The 12,701-nt window shown below is 42.8% G+C and overlaps 1 protein-coding gene across 1 annotated transcript in view; it reads left to right on the top strand.

The window, feature by feature from the left end:
- The first annotated feature begins 10,435 nt into the window (after window positions 1–10,435).
- Window positions 10,436–12,701, top strand: part of CPB2 (carboxypeptidase B2) — a 49,612-nt gene continuing 47,346 nt past the window's right edge. The window contains exon 1 of the mRNA XM_060079912.1: window positions 10,436–10,509. Coding sequence (XP_059935895.1) covers window positions 10,436–10,509 — 74 coding nt within the window. The remainder of the gene's footprint in view (window positions 10,510–12,701) is intronic.

Consider the following 12,701-nt stretch of genomic DNA (forward strand, 5'->3'; position numbering starts at 1 on the left):
GTTCCCTGTATTGGATGTCTTCTGAAGGTTTCGTAAGAGTGTATCCTAACTTATTCATTCATTCAGCCAACACGCACTGAGGGCTGAAATGTGCCAGGCATTGCGCACGGTTTGGGGAATACACCTGTAAATGAGGCAGGCATTGTGCTCAGCTGATCAGGAAAGCCTGATGATAAACAACTCCACTGACAGCTGTGATGAGCGATTGATGCGGGCAGGGTGAGACAGGCTCACAACACAGGACGCCATCTAAGGAGAAATATTTTCGCGGAAAGCTGAAGAGTAAGTTGGAGGGGGGTGGACAAAGAGGAGGCCAGAATGAAAGGTTTAAGACACAAATTCTCAGGCACACATTGAACCCAGCCATGAGCAAAAGCCAGACTTGGGAGTTGGTGCGAAATGGTTTCTAGAATGATTCGAGGAGGAATCTTTTGGGCTGGCGGTGCCTGAGGTTTCCTCTCGAGCCTGGCTGGGCCTCACTTTGGCTGGCACGGGGTGGGAGGCAAGGTATTTGCTGAGGCATTCTGCTGCAGCCGGCCCCCGTGGGTGGGCTGCTGGGACAGAAAAGCATCTGTCTGGCAGGGTCACATCCAGCGCTGCACAGGTGTCACTCGCCATGCAGCTGCTGGGAAGCTGGGCTTTTGTGCTTAAGCTGTGTGTCCTGGCTTCACCAGCAGCAGCTCTTTGGAGATGGCTCTTTCCTGGCCTGACATTCCTACAGCTTCTACACTTAGGAGGTAGCGGCCTGCCCTACATATCAAGAGGTTACCAATATTAAGTGTGTTTTTGTGTGTATAAGACTGCACTGATAGGTCCTGACCAGAGAGACTGAACAGATACAGGAAAGCAGAATACTATCAAGGGAAGAAAACTAAGACTCTTGGAGACGAGAAGCCTAAAGGAATACAGCCATCTGAACACGATAATTTTTCTAAATTTAAAAGTTTTTTGTTACATTTTAGCCCATCCAAGTATGACATCAGAAAGTAAAATTGTACCAAAGAGTCTACAGTGGAAAGCAGGCCACCTTCCCACCCCCGTGTCTAGTGATGTGCTTTGAAGCCAGCTCATATTGGCTCCACCTGGCTCCGATGTTAAATCATTGTTATCTTGAAATTGGCCATGGTGGGCGTATTTACAGTATAGAAATAATCAAACTCTACAAATAGGGGTTTTTATCCCCAGAGATCTGGTTTACCAACCCACCACTACCTCTGTCCCAAAACCTCAGTTCCCCTCCTCGTCAGCAACCACTGTTACCAATTTCTTTTGTATCTTTCTAGAAATAGTCTACGCACATGTTACACACACACACACATACACACACCTTTCTATTGCAAATATTAGCACACCATACACATCATTCTGCATCTCATTTTCTTCACACTAAACCTTGGAGACAGTTCCATGTTGCCAAATACAGACCTGCCTCAATCTTTTCAACAGGTGCACAGTATTCTGTTGAATGGATGTGCCAACCTGTATTTAACCAGTGGCCTATAAATGGATATTTAGGTTGTTTCAATCGTTTGCTACAGCATATAAAGCCACAGTGAATATTATGTCCACTTCTTGTGCTCAGAATGTTCATTTTAATGTAACAGGTACTTAAGTTTCTGCTCTAGCAAAGGTATTAAACACTGTAGAGTCACACATCAATCCTCCTCTGAAGTTTCCTTGAAGTATTTGACAAAGAGCCCTGAGCTGGGATGGGCCCTTGAGCCCCTCCCATCTTCTCCATCTCACATCTAAAGTATGTTAATCCAGTGGGGAGATAATGTGCACATGCAAAATGTACTCAAAAGCAGAATGTGATAAATGCTGTAACAAATTTGTAAATAAAGTATGGGAGCTCAGGGGAAAGATTAATTCTGAAGGAAGGATTAGCAACATTTTTCAGAAGATCTGAGCCCTGACTAATGAGAAGTGGGCAGGAACCATGCCTCACCATGTTGATGTCTCCAGCAGTGCCAAGCACTTTCTAGATTTTTAAGGAGAGCTGGGTAACTGAAAAATCGATTTGTATTAGACATGAACAAATGTTTCCTGACTGTGGGAGATGCCAGAGAGAAGTCATTGTGAGAAAAGTTGTGAAATAGACCTACCTGCAGAGTTTTTAGAAGGGGATGGATTCCTGTTTGTTTGGAAATTAGGCCATTAGAGCCTGTCTTGAGACAATGCATAGGACTAGATAGGCTTTACACGTCTCAGCCAATCTAGTGATTTTATCCACCTAAAAGCACACAATCTAGTCTGTCCCTTGGAGCACAACTGTGGTCTCGATTATAAAAAGAATGGAAACTCAGCCCACCTTACACCAGCCCATCTCAGACTGATGCTTAATGCACGAGAGACATTCCCCTGTGCTCCCAGTGTCCCTGGGCGGCCCTGAGGCCCACCTTCCCTGCAGTTACTGTACCTGTTGTCATTCAGCAGCTGCCAAGATATCATCGACTTTGCTCTCTGTCCCCCGCCCTGACCCCCCAGTGTACCAGTGCGCTTGGATGAAATGCTGGCAGTGCTCTCTTAGTGAGCTTGACATGGCACGTCTCTGCCGGCCTCATGATCCAGTAACCAGAGCTGATGCTCAGCACAAGTCAGCAGTGCTGACCGATCCTCTTGTGAAATCTAGTTCCTTTGACAGTTTCCTAATAAAATTCCAGGAATTAAACTCTCAGCTGCCAAGGACTGCTCTTTCCATGGTGTCCTCGCCCCCTATTTTCCAGAAGGCAGAGTTTACCAACTGCGGCTGTGTGTAGGTGACCAAAAAAAAAAAAAAGGAAAAGGAAAATTGTGTAAATGTTTTCTCATGTCTAAAGTCTACACATACTTAATAACCCACCTTAGGTCAGACACAAAAGCACGGATAAGCTAGTCAGCACCCACCATCTCACCTTTAACAACTCAGAGAGAGGTCGGCAAAATGGCAGGGATTTTTATATTATCTGGCATGTCAAAATTGGGGAGTTCCATTTCAATAAGTATTCTGGTTAATACAGAGCTAGCATGGATACTTTTTGGAGGATTGGAATGCATGCAAATATTTAATTCTAAAGCTCTGTGCAATACAACATAAAAGTTAAATGATTCAGCAGGCACTTTTGGATTGGGCCAGACCACGGGCCCACTGTTAAGATTCGGAATGTTCAGACCTCCTTGCTCTAAGTTTGGGGCTAAGACCAGGGGCACTTGGAAGCTGGTTAGAAATGCAGAATCTCAGCCCCACCCCAGACCTACTGAATCAGAATCTGCAGTTTAATAAGATCACCACTTAATTCATGTGCACATTGAAGTTTGAGAAACACTGTCCTAAGAGAAGATCCGCAGTTGATAGTCAGTTGCATTTGAACCAACTTTAAATTAGATTACACTTTCCCAGTAACACTAGACTTGAGAGATTGAAAAAACCCTCCACTAGCATTTCCCCATCATCATTGTTCATTGGAGGTAGCCAAAGTGGCTCTGCCCTCCACCTGGGTATATCCCCCATCACCCAGCCTTGTCCTTTGCTGTCCCTCTCCCCCATGGCCCCTCTCTTCCCTGTGGCACCCACTGCCAGCCACAGGCTCCAAAAGCTTCATGTCCCTGGTCCTGCTGGGTAACAAGGTGTCTCTTGGCACTGCCTTCTCTTACCTGCTGCCCAGGGCTGCTGCTTTCATGCATCTGACCCAGTTGGTGCCACATCACTTAAGTCTTCTCTCTCGTTCCTTCAATACCTCCATCAAACCTACTGACTTTTCTCCCACCATCTCTGGAGCAATGTCTCTATGACTTCCAGTGACAGCTAGCTGACTTAGTAAACCAAACTGTACCAGGGGGAGGGGATTGTGGCCCTTCAGTGCCCACTCTTTTCTTCTCCAAAACATGCACTTTACAATGACTTTCTAGGTCTATAGCTTCATCATTGTTATCTTTGCCAATTTCCTAATGGCAAAGAGAGAGCAAAGTGCCTTCCAGATAAACAGCTATAATATGCAAAGGTCCAGAGGATGGAAGAAGATGGTTATCTTTGAGGAACTGAAAGACTAGTATGGCTGAAGGAAAGGGAAAATTGCCATATCATGAGAAACAGATGGACCAGAGAAAGGTTTAGAGCTGATTCTCAGACTCAAGTGTGCTTGAGAATCACCTGGGGAAGCTGTTAAAACACAGACTTTCCAGATCCCACCTTGAGTGCTTAGAGGGCTGGTGGGTCCAGGAGTCTGCATTTTCCACAAATACTCTCAGAGATTCTGGGACTCACAGGCCACCCCTGGAGAAGCACTAGTCCAACCCAGCTGTTCTCAGGTCTGGCTGCACAATGGAATCGTCTCAGGAGATTTACAAGAAGCTGGTGTCTATGCCCCGCCCTCTGAGGTTTTGATATAATTGATCTGATGTGTGGCCAGGGCAGCTGGAGATTTAAAAGATACGCAGGTGACTCTAATTACCAGTCAAGTTTGAGAACCAATGGGATACAGCCTGGGGTGCTCTTCAAAGGGGCGGCCTGGGCTTCCCTGGTGACGCAGTGGTTGAGAGTCCGCCTGCTGATGTGGGAGACGTGGGTTCCTGCCCCGGTCCGGGAAGATCCCACATGCCGCGGAGCGGCTGGGCCCGTGAGCCATGGCCGCTGGGCCTGTGCGTCCGGAGCCTGTGCTCCGCAACGGGAGAGGCCACAACGGTGAGAGGACCGCGTACCACAAAAAAAAACCAAAGGGGCGGCCTGGGGGGAGCATCTTAAAAAGCGGATAGACCCATAAGAGGGAGTAATGGTTAGAAACGGGGAATGAAGGGATGGAAGTGTTTCAAGGACAAACCCTGCTTTCTTCACAATTTAACCATCCAGCCGACAAGCATTTGCCTCTCTGGGTGCCTAGTGACATTCCTGGGGCCACGACTCCCAGGCTCAGTATTTGTAGCCAAAGCGAGGGCGTGAGAACCTGAGATGGAGTTCTCTGCCTTCGAGCCTCAAATCCCCCTCTTCAATGACTCCCAAGATGGCATCATCTTTCCTCCCCGCTCAGAAACACAGGGGGCCGGATACGCCAACCCTTTGTGCAAATTCTAAAACTGCTTCGCTCTGCATGAATAAACATGAGAGAGAGTGTGTGGAGGGAAAACACATTTATCAATTACGTGTCCTCCAAACCTCCCAAGATTATGCAGCTTTAATGGCTGAAAGACTTTGAAAGGGAAGCTTGTAAATTGAGCTGCACCTAAACTCATGACAAAATGCCATGAAATTGACTGACTCTCTCAGCGCTTACGTAACAGTAAGCCTGAGCTGCATATCCAAGTCCCGGCCAGTCCAGATCACGGTGGCGATGCCCTTATCCTCAGCCCGCTCCAATTGAGAGAAGGCAAAGCAGCCACTATTCACAGGGGAGGTTATCTTTTTAGGCACCGTCTTAATAAAGGCAGAGGGTATGGCTCTTGAAGAAACACTTGCCATATTATTTTTGCACCTAATGTTCCAAATTGACTGGAGAGGGAGTAATGGTTAGAAACGGGGAATGTACAAATGTACAAATTAGCTGGTCCCTAGGGGTCATGATTCAGTGAGATGGATCCCCCAGGACCAGATTGGCTTCTGGGGCAGTGACTCATCCCCTAACTCTCTGGGAGCAGCAGAAGCAGAGGACAGCTGTCACCAAGGTTCACCTGACCTGGGTAAGGCTCCGGGAAGAGAACATATTGGCCCCTCTCAGCTCCCTTCCTGGTTTATCTTTTTTTTTTTTAATGAATGGGACATACTAAACACCTGTTTTGCCAGTCACTTTCAGCTGCTCTCCCATTGAATTCCCACAACAGCCTTCAGAGGTAGGTTATCATTAACCTCATTTTTCTGCAGGGGAAACTGCACCTCCGAGAAGCTAAGAGATTTGCCTGTGAGCCAGGGTGGAGTTCATCTGATCAAGCTGTTGTGTTCTTCTCTCTCTCTCTTCATGCAATAACTTCAACTTAAGAGTTCAGTTTGAGGAATTTTGCCTGTACACAGTGTAAATACCACCACAATCAAAACAGAATTTTCCCACCACTCCAAAAATTTCTCCTGTACCTCTTTGTAGGTTAATCCCTTCCTCCCCAGCCTCAGGCCCTGGCAACAACTAACCTATTTTCTGTATCTGTAATTTTGCCTTTTATTGTGTCATATAGATGTCCAGAGTATATAAATACCTCCTACAAATCAGCAATAAGACAAATCATCTGATTAAAAATCAGGCAAACAATTGGAACTCACATACACACACATATACTTATGGCCAATTAGCACAAAAAAGGTTCTCAACAGTACTAGCCACCTCAGAAATTTAAATGCAAGCCAAATTAGACACCACCATACACTTACTAGAATGGCTAAAATGAAAAAGACTGCATCAGATAACAAGGATGTGGACCAACTAGAACTCTAATATATTGTTGGTGGGCGTATAAAATGATACAACCACCTTAAAAAAAAGGCACAGGAGTTGCTTATAAAACTAAATATCTCTATGACCTAGCAGTTCCATTCCTAGATATCTACCCAAGAGAAATGAAAATGTTTGGCTATCAAAAAAGCCTTGTAAAAGTATATAGCAGCTCTATTCATAGTGGTCCCAAACTGAAAACATCCCACATGTTCATTAATAGGATAATGGATAAACAAATAGTATTATATTACTCAGCAATAAATAAGAATGAATTGCTGGCATATGCAGCAACATGAAAGAATTTTAAAAACATGCTGGGCTTCCCTGGTGGTGCAGTGGTTAAGAATCCGCCTGCCAGTGCAGGGGACACGGGTTCGAGCCCTGATCTGGGAAGATCCCACATGCAATGGAGCAACTAAGCCCATGTGCCACAACTACTGAAGCCTGCATGTCTAGAGCCCATGCTCTGCAACCAGAGAAGCCACCGCAATGAGAAGCCCGCGCACCGCAACAAAGAGTACCCCCCCTCACCGCAACTAGAGAAAGCCTGTGTGCAGCAACAAAGATCCAATGCAGCCAAAAATAAAAATTAAAAAAAATTAAAAACAAAAAACATTCTGAGTAAAAAATGCCTGACACAAAAGAGTACGTGCTATATGCCGTGGACTAAAAGTTTGTGTCCTCCACCCCACCTGCCCCTCATTTATTTGTTGGAAACTAATCCCCAATGTGATGATATTTGGAAGTGGGGCCTTTAGGAGGTGATTAAGTCGTGATGGTGGATCCCTCATGAATGGGATTAGTGCCCTTATAAAAGAGACCCCAGAGAGCTCTCCAGCTTTCTTTCTGCCATGTGAGGCTACAGCAACAAGGGGGCCATCTTTGCACCAGGAAACAGATCCTCACCAGATATTGAATCTGTGCCTTAATCTTGGACTCCTCACCTTCCAGAACTGTGAGAAATAAGTATTTGTTGTTTAAGCCACCCAGGCTATGGTATTTTTGTTTTAGTAGCCCGAACTGACTAGGACGACATATGAAGTTCTAGTTCAGGCAAAATTAATCTGTGGTAATAAAATCAGAGCAGCTGCTGTTGGAGGTGGGGGGAACTGATTGGAAGGGACATGCAGAAATTTTCTGGAGTGATGAAAATTTTCTATACCTGGATAGAAGTGGGGGTTACTCAAGTATACATATTTTTGGAACTCATCAAGCTATGTACGTAATACCTGTGCATTTCATTGTAAGTATCTCAATTTTAAAAAGACACTGCCCACTGCTGCCTAGGACTGGTTTATAATAGCTGCTGGTCTGTAGGAGACAAAGGAGTAACTAAACCAGAAGTAACTAAACCAGTAACTAAGTCAAGTCATCTGACTGGTGACTGGATCTTTGAAGGCCACAGTGTTATCATGGCATAGAAACTCTGAAAACCAGAGTAAGACAAGGTTCTGGACTGGAAGCCCAGGGGCTGCTTGAAGCCTTGTGCAAAACGGAGAGAAGTGAGCGAAGAGGTAGAAAGATAGAAAAGGAAAACAAAAGGCTTCCCAATGAGCTTACAAACCCAGGTTCCAAATCACAGAAGAAATCAAATACTAAGAAAGGCAGCCAATAAAACCAAAGCTCAGTGCATAAAATCACCCCAAATACAATTAAACTTCTAGAGCAGCCTGGCACAGACTTTAAAAATAAGTGTTCTGAGGATTCTCAGCAAGAGCTCTGAAGAAACAATACTCATAAAAAATGAAACAATAAAATATTTTAAATGATATTTTAAAATATGGATATGAAAACAACATGGATAAATGTGAAAAAGTGCCAGTGGCAAATGTTGGAAAATATTTATATAGTTATTGAAACAATAACAAAAAAATACCCACCTCAACTGACTATGTAGTCTAAACAAGACACAAAGAATGAATTAGTGTATTTGAAGATACTGCTGAGAAACACACTCAGAACTCAGCATACAGAGACAAAGATTATGGTTTTTAAAAACATGAAAGGACAGTTACAAGACATGGAGGGCAGATCAAGGATCTCCAAAGGGACTAGCAGAGATCCATCCAACAGCTGAGGAAACAATAAAGTGATTTTCCAAACCTGAAGAAATATCTAAATCCTCAGATCAAAACTACATTCTGTGTACCAAGCAAGATAATTAAAAATAATTCCACATCTATACCAGAGTAATGGATCTGAGGAGCATCAAAAATAAAGATAATCCCTTAAAAGACATTGACTAGAAAGGACAGCTGACCTGCTGGGAAACAACAGTTCCTGGATGGCCAATTTCAACCACACAACACTAGATGCCAAAACACAACAGAAGACCTGTCACATTAGAATATTACATTCAACTAAACTAGTCTTTGAAAGTGATGGCTGAATAAAGTTATTGTTAGATATACAGAGCATAATAGAATTTACCACCGTTGGATCTTAACTAAAGGGGCCTTTCAAAGATTGCTTCAGCAAGGAGAAATGGTTTTAAATCCAGAGGGAAAACCATAGGATACAAAATAAATAGCACAAACACTGATAAAGTTTGTCAATAAATTTTAACTGTTACTTTAAAATTGCTTTTTGTAATTTTAGAGTTATTTTTAAGTTATTTTAAAGTTACTTTTTGTGTTAAAAAAGTTCACTTTGGTTAGTTTTTCCCCCTCTCCACTTCAGTGTGGTTATGTTATTTATTTGAAACAAAATTACATTCATTTGGTTTGGTTTGTATTCATTTCATTTACTTGACTGGTTGTTTTGAGTATGTGAAAGATTAACACGGTTCTAAAATACAGAGGTATTCAAAAAGTTTTACTTGAAGAAATGTCCCTCCCCCCATCTCTTCTACCCGGTTCTTATTCCCTCTTCTACCCACTTCTTATTCCCACTGTTTTTCACTCACCTGCTGGAGGTAACCCATCTCATTGATTTCTGATCTATCCTTCCTGTGTTTCTTTCTCCACAAATGAGCAGAAACGCATGTATTTTCTTTTTTCTCCTTCTTTCTTATATAAAATGTATTGGGTTGGCCAGAAAGCTCATTCGGGTTTTTCCATAAGATGTTATGGAATGGAAAAACATTCAATGGAAAACAAGCTTTCTGGCCAACCCAGTAGTTTCAGTGGTGGTCACCTCGATCCATTAAATATGTTTCAATACCTTTGAATCCCAGAGAGAGATTTGAACTCTCAATCCTTTCCTTCTCAGAAGTCCACTGAAGGGAGGATGATTTATTTTGCAAATTTGCCTGCCCTGACCTCAAGGGCATTCAAATGCACTTACCAGTGGGAATGTAGGGAGGGGACCAGGGTCCCTCCACTTACAGAGGTTAGACGTGGCCTCACACCAGACAAAATGTTATATGGTGCTACCTTCAGAATGACGTGTGGTCAGCTTTGATTCAGACTGTTATGGTGTTATGGCTGTTATGGTGACCTTCCCTAAATAAACATGATTCACAACTACCTGATTTTTTTACTTCTCAAAAGAGCACCCACACATAGCATTCTTATTCTTTTATGGGTGGACCCATCATTCCACATGGACAAGGAAAACTCTCTTTGAATGGAGATCCTAGAATCCTCCATTAAGCTCTCCTTCTCAGCCATAAATTTGAAAAACTCACCTTTTATGTCTTCATCTAAGTTGAAAATGTTGAAAAAGAGAAAAGCAATGGAAGACCTAATGAGTTAGTACTCCACAGGAGACCTCCCTCAGCATGGGCTGAGATCCATGGGTCAATACTCTATGGCTACGGTTCTTCAACAAACAAGGCACGTTTCCACGGTATTACTATCCTTTTATTCTTGGCCTCATCTTCCCTGAAGAGTTAAATATTTTCTAGATAGTCTACAAGAGAATAACAACTCTCATCATACTTTCTTTTTGAGGGTGGGAATGGAAGCAAAGTCGATTGAGCACCGAAATGACAGGGAACATGCCATTATATTTTAACCAGTGTGCAAAGAAGGCTCTTAAGTAATCACCTATCTCTTCCCTTCTCTTCAGAGAGTTTTGTTTTATAGCAAATCGCTGTGGGGATGAAGCTTTATAGCTTTGGAGTCCTTGTGGCCACCATCCTGTTCTGTGAGCAGCATGCCTTCGCATTTCAGAGGTAACCCGCTAGAATCCTAGATGGTGGTGGGTCGTTTCCCCCACTTGTTTGCCCCTCATGGAATCCAGTCAGTGCATTGGACTGGGGAGCAAAACATTCAAGTCTGAAGGTCAGCTCTTTCTGAAACTTTCCATGTTGCCCTTCCAAATTGTAGATGTCAGTATAATAAGGATCTCACTGGATCTAGGGTCTTTTTTTTCTTTTCTGGCTCTAGTTTTATTACTGAGAAAACTCTGGATGATATGTATATTCAGTAGCTATGAAAATTAAAGAAAGAGACTCTTGATTTTTTAAAATATGTAATTATTTACACCTTAACACTTCACGTGATTTATGTTTTTCTTGTCTTCACATATACTATGCATTGACTATGGATAATTTGTTTTTTTCTTGCACATAGAACATGGGAGGGAGAAGAGGATAAAGGTATCAGATAGGAGGTTTGGGTTGTGCACGGGTGTTCAGCATGGAATAGGAAAGGAAGAGTAGTTGTGTTATAAAGAACACACACATGAACATATCTAGTTCTTATTTTGCTTGGTAGAGTGAATCCCTTAGGATTTTCTACTATAAACCACTGACAGAACACAAACAAACTCATGCCCTAGCATATATAAAACATGGTGTAAATAGTTTTGAGGCTATATGTATTATTGTAATTCATTAGTCAACTTTTAGGCTTTTCAAAATTGATATTGTTTCCTTTGGAATTATCTTTTTTTCCTGTTGCTTTTTTCTATGATCCTTTTCTCCTCCAGTTGTCTCTGATATGTATTCCTATCCTCAGTGAATGGCAAAGAGGGAAGGGACATACCAGGGGCGGGGAAAATTCTGCCAAAAAAACTGAGTCATAAAGAGCCATAGGACAGCATTTAAGAAAATATTTGGGAATTTCCTGGCAGTCCAGTGGTTAGGACTCGGCACTTTCACTGCTGAGGGCCCGAGTTCAATCCCCAATCAGGGAACTAAGATCCCACAAGCTGCACAGCGCGGCCACAAAATAAAGTTTGACTTGTGAGTTGGAAGCTGTGTTTGCCCATCATTACTAAACTAAGAATAGTTGGTTGATTCCTTTTTGTTGAATATAATCACCGAGTATCAAGTAACGAATTTCATCACCAAATGATTGTTACTGAAATTGACACGGGAGACAAATTGCTAGGAGAATTGGTGACTTATGTCTCTATGTATTGTCAATAAATCAGATGGCTATGATTTCTAAGGTTCTTGCTAGTTCTAATATTGAATTACTTGGCAGTTGGCTTTAATTAAGGGTAAAGGAGAGGGAAGGAGAAAAACTGCTCTCAACATGTCCAACCTGGACACTGTAGGCAATGGCAGTGTCATTGCCAGAGAGGGAAAGGGGAGGAAGTGAACGATTATTTAGCATCTGTGTTGTCCCAGGCACTGAGATAGGCACTTAGAAATGTTAACCTGTTAAGTGCCCACAATCCTCCAGTCTTTTTTACTGACATTTTACAGAGGAGGAAAATAAGCCTCAGGGAGAATAACATTGGCTCCAAATCAAACAACAAATGTTGAGTTTGTATTCAACCCCATTTTCACCTAATTTCTACTCTTTTCACTGCACAGCATTGCCTCTAAAAATTAAAGAAATTAGGAAGAGAGCCAGTTTGAAGGGAGGTCAGATTTCATCACAGTGAATTGGCAGAGACAGGCAGTCTGGAAGGTAGCCTGGAAGAGAGGCCGGGGCTACAAGTCCGGTCTCAAGGTCCTCACTACGGCAGGTCTAAAGGTGGCTTCAGCGGCAGCCTGGCACAAGCATCGTCACAGGTGGCTGTGTCAGAGGTTAGCAGGCTCACCTACAGACCACCATCTGCATCATATAGTAAACTAAAATCCTTGATAAGACAACCACTAGCAAGATATACCAAAGCTTGACCATGTTGCTGCAAAACGAATAAACTTGTAACAGTTCAGTGGAACTAGACATTAGGCAAATAAAGGAAATACACAGAAAGAAAATAGTAAGAAATGAATGAGAAAAATTCCCTCATGCATGGCTCTTCTTACTATTTTTTGCTTCAGCATATGCTTTGAAGTCTGCTTGATACCTATGCTTGAAGAGAGGGGTGAGACTATGACTATATTTTAATCAAATAATATCATGTTGAAAATATTTAATACTTTGTACCTATCGTAACGGTCCCCATGTACTGGGGAAGGGGACT

The sequence above is a fragment of the Mesoplodon densirostris genome, chromosome 17, assembly GCF_025265405.1.
Source record: "Mesoplodon densirostris isolate mMesDen1 chromosome 17, mMesDen1 primary haplotype, whole genome shotgun sequence".
NCBI lineage: Eukaryota > Metazoa > Chordata > Mammalia > Artiodactyla > Ziphiidae > Mesoplodon > Mesoplodon densirostris.